Source organism: Rhincodon typus, chromosome 7, assembly GCF_021869965.1.
Source record: "Rhincodon typus isolate 14 chromosome 7, sRhiTyp1.1, whole genome shotgun sequence".
Classification (NCBI taxonomy): Eukaryota; Metazoa; Chordata; class Chondrichthyes; order Orectolobiformes; family Rhincodontidae; genus Rhincodon; species Rhincodon typus.
Window position 1 is genome coordinate 88,279,084 of NC_063338.1, and position 13,448 is coordinate 88,292,531.

The following is a 13,448-nucleotide window of genomic DNA, read 5'->3' on the forward strand; positions in this document are numbered from 1 at the left end:
GAAAAGTGCCGGGTGTGGTGGGGCTGGAGGGGAGTGTGGAGCGGACAAGGGAGTCACGGAGAGAATGGTCCCTCCGGAAAGCAGATAAGGGTGGGGTGGGAAAGATGTCTTTGGTGGTGGGGTCGGATTGCAGATGGCGGAATGTCATTCTTATTTATATAATTTATCCTGTTTAACTTCGAATAGGAACTCTAACAACAGTAGGAGCAAAAGTACACCATTTGGTCCATCAAACCTGCTCCATCATTTACAAATATTCCGGTTGATCTTCTACCTCAAAACTCATCTTGCTGTACTATAATCCCATTCCTACAGTCATTTAAGAGGGAAAAACCTATTGACCTCTGTCTTAAATATACTCAATGACTATGCATGCACAGTTCTCCGGTGTCAAGATTTCCAAAGGCAAATGAAGAAATTTCTCCACATTTCAGTCCTAGATGGCCAGGTAGTGACCCCTGACCTTGATAAACTGCCAGGAAAACATTTACTTCAGCACTGTCCGTCTAAGCCCCTTAATAAATTGACACATCTCTTGTAGATTAACTGTCACTCAGATAAACTCCAGGGTAAAAGAAAACAAAACTGAAGGTGATAAAGGTAGTTTGCAGTTTTTCCGACATGGACACCAAAAAGTGAAAAGGTGAATATGCACTGAAAAGCATTAAGAAGAGAAACTTAAGTTGCAAATAACATATTTTACAGAAAGGTGTTCATCTCAAATCGTGCGATGCGTCGTTTATTTTAAACTGGTTAAAGTTTACACTAAACAGTGGTCAAAATAAATTCCATTGTTGTTTGTACTTTATGAGAATGTTTAATTATATTTTGGAGGTGAGCATTAACTAGGGATTCTCTTGTTTTCTTACATGGGGGAACAGACTGAAATTGTGTTTGTTTTGGGTTCAGAGATGCATATTTATGTATCTGTATATAAAAGCTGTCACAGTGTGCAAAGAATGGAATCTGGTTCCATCCTTTTCTGCCTTGTTTTATGAACTGGAACAACAATTACCACATCACCATAGTTCCTTACAAACTCATTGTCAGCATCAAAACCTTTGCAATAAAAAATAAACTTGTTGAGAACAGCCATGACTCTAATGTGAGAATTTTCTTTTGTTAAAATAAGGCTGAACCATCACTTTACAAGTTGGTTCAGAGAATTTGCTGAGCTTGACAGTGAGAAGGGAGTGCAGTTAGTCGCAGGTCAGTTTTCAGCTATTAATCATATTTTCCTTTGTAATTCTTAACTCTAATTTTACATTTAACTGCCTTAAGCCTTCAACAATACTTGCATTAGATCATTAAGACAAAGACAAAATGAAGACAAACAACCATAAGGCTTTAAAGACTGAGGTTTTTTTTAGAATAAATTGCACATGACAGAAGGAGGCCATTCGACCCATTGTGCCTGTACTGGAACTATCCAATGAGAGTCCCACTACTTTACTTCCTCTCTTTAAGTGCTTATCATTTCCTTCTAAAGTTACTATTGAATCTGCTTCCACCATCCTTCTAAGCATTCCAGATCAAAACTCCTTTTTGCACAAAACCCTTTCTCTTTGTTCCCCTGTCCCCATACACATTCCCCCACCAATCCCCACAACCATGTCGACATTCAGCCAATTCTCAGCTGTTTCAGACTCTCCTGCTTTCAAAACCAATTTCTCATTATTTAATATATCAAAGCACCTCATAATCCCAGCAGGATTTTACAACTATCCCGGGCCATGATTTTGACTTTGGGAACTTGAACCCTTTTGATACACTTAATTTCTAATGTGTAAACTCTGGATCATTTGGTAGCGCATTAATGACTGAATCATAATGTTCCCAGTTCAAGTCCCATTCGAGACTTCACACAAAATGCCAGACTGACACTTGAGTGCATTACTGTGGGAGCACTGTGTCAGCTTTTCATGGCGAGATGTTAAATTAAAGCCCAGCTGGGTGAATATAAAATCCACCATGGCACTAGAAGAGCAGTTGCGTTGTCCCAGGGGTCCCAGCTAATATTTTTCCCTCAACAAACAGGTCAGCTGACCATTATCATGTTGCCCATGGTATTTCACAGGAGCAGTTATCTTTCAGTTGTGCTCCCTTGAAGGGCTGGCCCAGACACAGGTGGCCAAATGGCCTCCTTCTGCACCATAATGGCGTGATTCTGTGACTGTGGTAATGAGTCTTGGAAGAGGTTGGGTTGCTCAGCATCACTTAGGAGAGGTTGTTGGAATCTAAGGCCTTTTTAAGGGAACTGTTTCCTCAGCGTTCAAGGACTATTTACACAAGTGTATCCCCAAACAAAAAGGCTGCAGTCCCCAGTGGGATCAGCAGCCAACATTTTGGAGATTATGGCCTCCAGTATGGTAATGTTTGTTGTGGATGTCTGACCGAGTGCTAACAAAGACCAATGCTCCTGTAAAACGTACAGTTTTTATAACACAGAGGGCATTGTCTAACTGTTCAGTCTTGCACACCCTGATTCCTGTTCTAAAAAAAACCTAATGAGATGGTAGGTGCTCCTCACTGAAAAACCCCATGGATTACACTCTCTGCCTCCCCTTATTGCTACACCGGTCTTTCACTCCTTCTCCTACTTCTTCCCAACCCTGCTCTCCACATTCCTGCAGTATCAGCACCTTTTTCAGCACCAAAGTGGGGTCACAAATTAAAAAAAAATGATTGGGAAGCATTGATTTACATGCTTAGACTTTGAGGTCCATCATGTGATCTCTTACAGCAATCAAGGAGAGGCAATAGCTTATTGGTATTATCGCTCGGCTGTTAATCCAGAGACCCGGATAATTTTCTGGAGAAACTCAAACAGAAGTTGCTGAAAAAGGTCAGCAAGTTTGGCAGCATCTGTGAAGAAAAAAATCAGAGTTAATGTCTCGGGTCCAGTGACCCTTCCTCAGAATGGTCCCAGACCTGCTGAGCTTTTCCAGCAACTTCTGCTTTTGTTCCTGATTTACAGCATCCGCAGTTCTTTTGGTTCTTAATTTTCTGGGGACCTGGGTTTGAATCCCACAACAGCAGATGGTGGCATTTGAATTCATTTAATATCTGGAATTAAGAGTCTAATGATGACCATGTACCTATTGTCAATTGTTGGAAAACCCAACCAGCTCACTAATATCCTTCAGGGAAGGAAACTGCCATCCTTACCCGGACAGGCCTATATGTGACTCTAGACACACAATAATGTGGTTGACTCTGGGCAGTTAGGATGGGCGATAAAAGCTGGCCTAGCCAGCAATGCCCACATCTCGTGGATGAATAAAAAAAAATTCTGACAGTGCTTACAATGTACAGATTGAGCATTAACCCTTGACTCTATAGTAACAAACAAAACTTGATACTTAGCCACCTGAGAAGACAATTGGCCAAAGCCTTGCTGAAAGAGAAATGTCTTAATGAGTCTCTGAAAAGAGGAGTGAGATATTGAGGAGATAAATTTAGGGAGGGAAGGTGAGAGCATATTAGGCAGCAGTTATTTGGATGAGCTTAAAGTGATGCAAAGTGCAAGGTCAGAAGTTGGAATGCTGGAATGGTCAAGCCGAAATAGAGAGGAACATTAATGAGGCACATGGCCAGGAACTGCAGCAATATAAAACATTGTGAAGTTTCTCACTGACCGCCCAGGTTAATTGAGTGTAACACTGCTGCATTAATCTGACATTGTGATCTCTCTGACATGTCACTGGGTCAAAATCCTGGAATTTCCTCCCTAATGGCATTGTGGGTCAACCTACAGCAGGTGGACTCCAACAGTTCAAGAAGGCAGCTCACCACCACCTTCTCAAGGGCAACTAGGGGCAGGCAATAAATGCTGGCCGAACCAGCGACACCCACATCCCACAAATGAATTAAAAAATGTCCCAATCAATTGACAATACGATTATACGAAATTGAGAAAGGAGTAGGAGTCATTCACTCCCTTGAGCTGGGACCAGCATTCAATACGATCATGGCTGATCTGATTATGGCTTCTTTCCTGCCTGCCTCCCGAATGCCTTGACTTCTTTTGCCAATCAAAAATCTGCCTAACTTGGCCTTGAGTATCTTTATTGATCTATTACCTACTGCTCTCTGACTAAGAGAATTCCACAGGCTAATGACCCTCTGAAAGAAGAGATTTCACCTCATCGCAGTCTTAAGTAGGAGACCACTGATTTTAAACTGTGCTTCACCCAGTTCTAGACTCTGTCATGAGGGGATCAATCCACTTCGCCTTTTCAGAATCTAATATGTTTCAACAAAGTCACTTCTCATTCTTCTAAACCCCAATGAGTATAGGTCCAATCCAATCAACCTAGCTTCATAAAACAACATTTTTTTGTCCCAGGAATCAACAAAGTGACCTGTTTCTGAATTGATGCCACTGCAAGAACAACTCTTCATCAAGTAAGGAGACCAAAACTGTGCACTGTACTTCAGATGTGGTCTCTATAATGCCCTGTATAATTGTAGCAAGACTTCCTTACTTGAACACTCCACCCCTTATCAATAAAGTTGTGTTCTATTTGCTTTCCTTACTACATGCTTCACCTGCATGCTGGCATTTCGCAATTCAGTCTAAATCCCCCTAATGTGTCTGCACTGAAGGTGTTTGCAGACTCACTCCGTTTAAATATCTAATCTCCCTGCCAAAGTGGACACCTTCACATCTTCCCACATTATATTCGATCTGCCAAATTTCCACCCATCCACTTCACCATCAACATCCCACTGCAGGCTCTTTGCAAAGTCTAATTATTGCACAACCATATTTGATTGTTTCTGTTCATTCTCGGTTTTAATTAGGTGTTAATTGAACATATTTTTATTTTGAGGCAGCAGTAACTGTTTTTCCTATGTCAACTTTCTGAATATCTGCTTGTGGAAAGCTTTTTATTCCTTGAATCTCGAACATGTCGTGAAGTTTGCTGATTTTGCAATGCGTGTGTTCAGTAACCATGGCTTCAGTCATTTCATCTCTGGATATCATAAAATGCAGGCAGCTCGACATTTCAAAGCACAAGATCCAATGCTTTCTCAATTCTGTTCAGACTTCGCTCCAGAACATAACTGAGAAAATACACTTTACTTTACCTATCAGCACCATGAGCATGGTGCTAAACATTAATTCTGCAGAGACCTGTAGCTGGTCAGGTGAAAACAGCAGCTGCTCTGGTTAGAAAACACAATAACATTTAACAAAACACACCAAAATCTCACCTATTTCAGCCTGAAACATTCATACGTTGCAGTTTTTATTGCTGATAGGCACTAACAAATAGATCATTTCCCAGATTGAATTTTTTAAGAAAAAACATCCATGTTAATCAATGCTTCCTCTAATTTTTTTTGTTGTGTGTGGCCTGCTTTAACTCATGCTGAAAAGAGACATTTTCCAAAGCATTGTATTGTACTGTATTGCATATTGTACTGTATTGCTAACCAGACAGTCCTGTACCATAATATTGAGGGCTTAAAATTTGACATTCTTGCATAGGTCCTAGATGGGTGCAAGGTGAAATATTACAGAAATCTTTTCAGTAACATTCTAATTTTTTACTAGCAGTTGAGATTTTGCAACCTGTTCTCTCCCACTGTGTGGTCTCTTTCTGACTGTAGGACAATTTAATGGGAATGTAAGTTGAGTGTCCCTTACTTGTGGTGTCATGTTAATAGTCTGATAATCAGTTGCACTTCAGGAATTAATTAACAGTGTGGGTCAGTTTGTTTAAAACAGTAAAACACATTCTAATAGGTTTAAGGTGAGAGGTGAAAGATATAAAAGGGACCTTAGTGGCAACTTTTTCACACAGAGGGTGGTGTGTGTATGGAATAGGCTGCCAGATGAAGTGGTGTGGGCTATTACAATTACAACATTTAAAAGGCATCTGGATGGGTATATGAATAGGAAGGGTTTAGATATGGGCCAAATGCTGGCAAATGGGACTAGATTTATTGAGGATATTTGGATGAGAATCTCACTCTGAGAAACCCTCCAATAAAACCTAACAAAGCTGACACTTAGATAAAAGTGTAAGATTCAAACTTACAGTGATCATATGATCCCTGTACATACAGCATGCCGAGGACAGCAGAATAATTGCCAAGCAGAGTCACAACATTTTTTCCACACACTCATGCCATACAAAATGCCAACAAATGACTATCTCCAATAAGAGATAATTTAACTGTTTCCCATTGACATTCAAAGGCTTTACCATCACTGAATCCCTCACTATCAATATCCTAGGGGTTACCATTGGCTAGAAACTGAACTGGACTCACCATGTAAATACTGTGGCTACAAAAGCAAGTCAGGGACTAGGAATCCTGCAGCAAGTAATTCACCTCCTGACCCTGCAGAACCTGTCCACCATCTATAAAGCACAATTCAGGAGTCTGATGGAATACTCCCTACTGGGCTGGATGGGTGCAGCTCCAACAAGGCTCAAGAAGCTAGACACCATCCAGGCCGAAGCAACCCACTTGATTGGCACTACGCTCACAAATATCCACTCCTTTGACCACCAACGCACAGTAGCAGTAGCACATGTCCACCACAAGATGTAATGCAGAACTACACCAAAGATCCTTAGGCAAGAATGTCCGAATCACAACCAACTAGCATCTGGAAGAACATGAGCACCTGTGATTGCCTGTTAAGTCCTTGACATTATATAAATGTGTTGAGGATCCACCACAAATGAGGTGTGGATCTCCCACCCAATTTCCAAGAGGTGGGTGAGAACCCATTGCCACCATTAAATTCAGCATTACATTTCACATTGCTTTTTGGCTGTGAGCTCAAACAGGCTAGAGGAAATATTTTAAAAGTCAGCATGGAAGCAACCTGGAAGATAATGCAATTGACTTTACAAGTGGCCATGAACAGATCAAAGGAATACAGTGTGTCGGGGATGATAGCAATATGAACAAAACAGCAAATTAACCACAGTTACACTAAGGTTTTCAACCGTTAGGCTGGAGTGAATCAATCTCAATCTTATCGAAAAGCGAGATAGGTTGCCAATGCTTTCTGTCTTGCACTCTATAAGACCATAAGTTGGTGATTTGATCCTTTAAGCCTGCTCTGCCTTTCAATACGATCGTGGCTGATCCAACACTCCTCACATCTAATTTCCTGTCCTTTCCCTGTAGCTCTTGATTCCCCGAATGATCAAGAATCTGTCTACCTCAGCCTTAATTGCGCACAAGCACTCTGCCCCACTGCTCTCTGTGGCAAGGTGTTTCAAAGACTTACCTCAGTCTTAAATTAGCACCCCTTAATTCTGAAAATTTGGTGTCTGGTCCTAGACTCTCCCATGAGGAGAAACACCTTCTCAGTATTTATCTTGTCAACCCCCTTAAGAATTCAATATGTTTCAATGTGATCACATTTCATTCTTCTAAACTCCAATAAGTAGAGTCCCAACCCGTTTAGTCTTTGCTCATAAGACAATTCCTGCATACCAGGGATCATTCTAATGAACCTTCTCTGAACTGCTTCCAATGAAATAATATCTTTCCTGAGTTGTCTCAATGTGGCCTCAACAGTACCTTGTACAGTTGTTAATAAGACCTCCCTACTCTTATGCTCCAACCCCCTTGAAATAAGGGTCAACATTCCATTAGCCTTCCTGATTACCTGCTGCACCTGTGTGCCAGCTTTCTGTGTCTCATGCACAAGTACCCCCCAATTCCCTTTGCCCCACTCAACAGGACAAATGTAAGAATGCCAAATTTTAAATTACCACAATAATTTATATTGCATGAAAATAAGGTACTGATTTATTGACAGGATAACAATTAGCTGACGCATTGCCAATGAGGAGGCATTACAAAGTGTTAGGCTCCCCAAATAACATGGTAATTTAAAAAAAAACACAAATAAAGTTTGAACATATTCCTTTTGCTTGCAGATTATGGATCTCTGCATATCACATCATTTACAGGCAGCATAAATGACCTATCTTATAAGCTCAACTGATATATTTTAAGTTAGTTTTTCTTTAAGTTATTCATGCACTCAGGATTATTCAGCAAGTGCTATCCAATCACAAAATCATAATTAACAGAAGGTGTTTTGTTAGGGTTAGGTAAGTGTGGGCTTGTTGAATACAGATTGTACTCCTCCTATTATGAACACACGTGTTTGAATTGGAGTCCATGGCCACCATAATTGGCATTGCACTCGCAAAGAAATTATATGCAATGTTGCACAAGTACGTGGTAGACAGAATGCTTTTCTGAACAAAGGGCAGCATTTTGTTTGTGGAAACTACCAGTATTGTCTAAATGCCAGTACAATGAGGTGAAATCCTTATTAGATGTCCTGGAAACAGGTTGGTCCTTCCTTCAGGAGTTGGCCTGATTCTGGCTTCCTTCCTTGGTCTCTAATGAGGAAACAATTGAAATGTTGCAACTGGTTTTAATACTCCTGAGCTCGTTGGACGAACATTAGTATTTGATCACTTCTCACTGGGCAAGAAAATGATCTGAAATGGAAACAGAAATAACTAGGAACATGCAGCAGTCATTGTGTTCTAGCCTTTACACTTTTCACTTAAGATATCCAAGATTCACAGCATTTTACCTTTGTTGTGGTTAAGATAAAGCTTTATGGTTATGCCCCTTTGGTCAAATAGGATGCAAAAACAAAATTGGGGAGCATTGAAATCCTTGATATCAGATTCAGTCATGATCTCCACTGGGACTACCTGCAGTACCAGCAGAGACCATTGCTTCGACATGACACTGTAGGGAGCATAACCAGTCATCTGGTCACTTTTTTCTGAAGAAGGGTCTAGGCCCGAAACGTCAGCCTTCCTGCTCCTCTGATGCTGCTTGGCCTGCTGTGTTCATCCAAGTCTACACCTTGTTATCTGGTTACCTGGCATCTCTTTGAGGTTGAACTCCCTGCCGAGAGGGTAAAAGTCCCATCTCTAGCCTATTTAATGGCCAATTGTCTGTTAACTGATAGCAAAGCAGAAGGCAGTCATTCTTTCTGCGAGTGGGCTACTATCTGACTTTTTTCATTTATTCGTCCACAGACTGTAGACCACAGCACAGTTGACAGTCAAACACTTTACAGTGGGTCTGGAGTAAAATGTAGGCCAGATCAGATAAGGATGGCAGATTTGCTTCCCTAATGGCCATTATTGAACCAGATGTTATTTTACAACAACCAACAGTGCCATTAGGCAAGTTCTTTATTTCAGATTGTTTTTTATTGTTGAATTCAAATTTCACCATCTCCATTGGCCTGGGTTCTGGATAGCTAGTTCAATGATATGATAAGGACACCACCACCTTTCCTTGCAGTGGAATACAAGCCACATGTATGTCTGGTACCATAAAATCCAGCCTTGGATTCATTAATTCCTGATAGTCTGTAATTAATCCCACAGGTAATTCAGAAGAAAGCCCTTTTCCTAGAGAGTGCAAAGAGCATGGAATTCTCTACCACTGAAAAAGTTGAGGTGAATGAGAGAAATGCAGTTAAAGGGAACTAGCTAAACAAGTCAGCAATCAATGAACAGAACAATATGCTACTAAGATTAGAGGAGTGGAAAAAGCTTAATGTTGGCTCTAAATAGTCGAGCTGAATGGCATGTTTCTGAGCTATAAACTCTATTTATTTGAACATAATTACATCATAAATATGGGTTTTGAAATGTATGTATTGCCAAAAAAAGGACTCACTTTGCTGGAAGTTTGTATCTAACACTTATCAGGACATTTGCAAGAATAACAATATAGAGGGGAATGATATTTTGTACCTCACGAGAACAGAGTGCCAATGAAGTGACTCCGACCAGCAGAGGCATGGCCATGGAGAATGGACCAATTAAATGATAACTGACAAGTCGACTTACTGACTGTCAGTAAGTCAGTACTGTCTTTTCATGCGGTATAAATTGTTGTTCCCCTTTACGGGCAGTCCCTGGGATACAAATGGGTTCCATACTTTTGTAAGTCATTTTAAAAGTTGGGACACAGTGTAAGATGGTACAATATAGCCATTCGTAAGTAGGCATAAAAGTTCACATGTCACATATGACCTAGTCCCATTTGCCAGCATTTGGCCCACATTCCTCTAAACCCTTCCTATGCATATTCCTATCCAGATGACTTTCAAATGTTGTAATGGTATGAGCCACCACCACTTCCTTTGGTAGCTCGTTCCATACAGGCCCAACCCTCTGTGTGAAAAAGTTACCCATTAGGTCCTTTTTAAACTTTTCCCTTTCACCTTAAACCCGTGCCCTCTAGTTTTGGACATCCCCACCCGCGGAGAAAGACCTTAGGTATTCACCTTATCCATGCCCCTCATGATTTTATAAACTTCTATAAGGTCACCCTTCCGCATCCAATGCTCCAGGGAAAAAAAGCCCCAGCCTAAGTAGCCTCTCCCTATAACTCAAATCCTCCAGTCCTAGCAATATCCTTGTAAATCTTTTCTGAACCCTTTCATGTTTAACTACATCTCTCCTAGAGAATGGCGACCATAGAGATGATTTCGGCTTTTGAGGATTAAAATTTTCAGGAAAGCTTAAACAGGTCATTTTCTCTGGAAAAGAAAAGCTTTCAGTTGGATCTGATTAAATTTTTTACGATTACACAGGGAGGTGAGAAAGCTGACTGGAACACAATGTTCATTCCTGTGAATACATGAGCACCAAAGATCACAGTTTTTAAATATTTAGGAGGTTCGGCTTCTTACAAAAGCAAAGAAAACAGAGGACTTTTATTTCCCTCTGCCCTTGAGCCTTGGTATTTCCTAATGCATTTTACAGTCAATTAAATATTTTTCGAAGTACAATCTCTGAGAGGAAACACAGCAGTGGATTTTTGTACCACAAGTTCCTACAAACCACAGTTTAAAAATGGCCAGATAGTCTGTCTTCAGGCTTGGGAAGATTTTAGTATTAGAGTATGAGGGATAACATCTGACTGGGTGATATGCTAATTATGGTATATACTATCACAGGAGGTGATGTAACATCACATGATGTTACTCTGTAATGTGGCCTCATGCCAAATTTGAGACGCAATAAGATGCCACTTAAATAAAGTCAGTATTCTTTAGGAGCACAAGTAGACCAAGAATATTACAAATATTGGTCAAAGTTAGGCTTGATTCGCTGAGCTGCAATGTCTGTGAAACGGTGGATTCTCATGTAATTGGCTCTTGCAATAGAGATGTCAAATAGACATTTTTCAAAGAATGAGAAACACACCTATGCATTCTGTTATGACAGAAGGTTGGGGCCTAGCATGAACCGGGATGGTCAAAGTGGCAATGACACGGAAGCAATGACGGTCAACAGCAAAGCGGCAGTCGGGGCCGAGGCCTTGCGAGCAGTGGCCAGGCCTGGTGTGCTCAATGAAGGTCAGCAATTGTGTTCGGTGGCAACAGCAGCTAGCGAGGACAGGTGGGTCTTAGTCCAGTGCAGGGGAAAATATGTCCAGCGCTGGAGAGATAGAGAGCCCTTTTGGGGAAAACCCAATTTGGAGCATCTGCAGGCCCATGACTTAAGAAAGGACTGTAATATTTGACTTTTTAAGCTTTATTTCTTCATTTTTCTACTTTTATACGAAGAAGACTGACATTCTGGTCTCTCTGTTATAGCAAGGACGTTGTGAAACTTGAAATGGTTCAGAAAAGATTTACAAGGATGTTGCCAAGGATGGAGGGTTTGAGTTGTAGGGAGAGGCTGAATAGGCTGGGGCTATTTTCCCTGGAACGTTGGAGGCTGAGCGATGACCTTATGGAGGCTTATAAAATCATGAGGGGCATGGATAGGGTGAAGAGACAAGGTCTCTTCCCCAGGGTAGGGGAGTCTAAAACGAGAGGGCGTAGGTTTAAGATGAGAGGGGAAGGAATTAACAGGGACCTAAGCGGCAACTTTTTCATGGCAGAGGGTGATGTGTGTATGGAATGAGCTGTCAGATGAAGTGGGGGCTGGTACAATTACAACATTTAAAAGATATCTGTATGGGTATATGAATAGGAAGGGTTTAGAAGGAAATGGGCCAAATGCTGGCAAATGGGATTACGTTTATTGAGGATATTTGGTTAGCATTGACAAGTTGGACTGAAAGGTCTGTTTCTGTGCTGTACACCTCTATGTCTCTAAGACTGTAGTTCTGAATTTTTTAACTTATTCCTTTATTTTTCTACTTCTGTAACTAAGATTTTGTACCTAGGTACCTTGCACTTATGATGGTGCTGTGTGTGGTGACATTGTACACTTTTCACTGTACTCCTGTACCCTGCACTTGAGTACACATGACAATAAATCTAAATCTAAATCTAAATCTGAATCTAAATCTAAACCCCGACAACACATTATCAATAGACTCTGACAAGTCAACCTCGCTGTCAATGAAGCCAATTATAGCAGACAGCTCAGGGGGAAACTGATTGGTTTCTACATTGAGAAAGCATTGACCAATCTGATGAAAAGGACCAAAAACAGAAATTGCTGGAAAAAACTCAGCAGGTCTGGCAGCATCTGTGGAGAGAAAGCAAAATTAGCTTTTCGGGTCCACTGACGCTTCTTGAGAAATGGCATCAGAAACTTTAACTCTGCTTTCTCTCCACAGCTTCTTGAGAAATGGCATCAGAAACTTTAACTCTGCTTTCTCTCCACAGATGCTGCCAGACCTGCTGAATTTTTCTGGCAATTTCTGTTTTGATTTCTGATTTCCAGCAGCCACAGTTCTTTGCTTTTGTTGATGAAGAATAGGGTAGGTATCTTCATTAATTAGAAAGCAGCAGACTTAATAGAGCCACAAAGTCCCATGTTTCTCTTTGCCTCTTAAGCCTTGAGCATCTGAACCATAATGTGCATGTCCTTACAGCTTTTGTGACATTGTTCTAATCTTCAAGGCTACCATAAGTGTGACACAAATTAAAACAATGGAAAGTTCTGAAGGGTGACATTGTTCAATCTTTAGGATAATGTCTTTACCTCATAGTCAATATCCAAGACATCAAACTCCCCATTGGCTTGGAAGTGTTGTGTGTCTGCATCCACAGTAAAATTCACTTGCTTTTTATTACGTTCAATTGCAACATAATGCCAGTGTTGGTCATCAAGGAGACTGCCCAGTACGACAGAAGAACGGCCATTAATCGCTTGAAGCGTTGCGTCACCTAGGATCCAACATAATAGAATTAACTCACACAGATCAATTGGAAAGTTGGGCAGAGAAATGGCAGATGGAGTTTAATCTGGGCAGGTGTGAGATGGTGCCTGCAAGAGGAAAGTAAGCAGTGAACCTAGGCAGCACGGTGGCTCAGTGGTTAGCACTGCTGCCTCCCAGTGCCAGGGACCCGGGTTCAATTCCACCCTCAGGTGACTGTCTGTGTGGAGTTTGCACATTCTCCCTGTGTCTGCATGGGTTTGCTCTGGTTTCCTCCCACAGCCCAAACATGTACG

The 13,448-nt window shown here is 41.1% G+C and overlaps 1 protein-coding gene across 1 annotated transcript in view; it reads right to left on the reverse strand.

The window, feature by feature from the left end:
* The window catches only part of LOC109936326 (contactin-associated protein-like 5), a 767,761-nt gene that overhangs the window by 472,932 nt on the left and 281,381 nt on the right, over positions 1 to 13,448 (reverse strand). Inside the window, exon 5 of the mRNA XM_048599257.1 lies at positions 12,978 to 13,162. Within this exon, the coding sequence (XP_048455214.1) occupies positions 12,978 to 13,162 (185 nt within the window). The remainder of the gene's footprint in view (positions 1 to 12,977; positions 13,163 to 13,448) is intronic.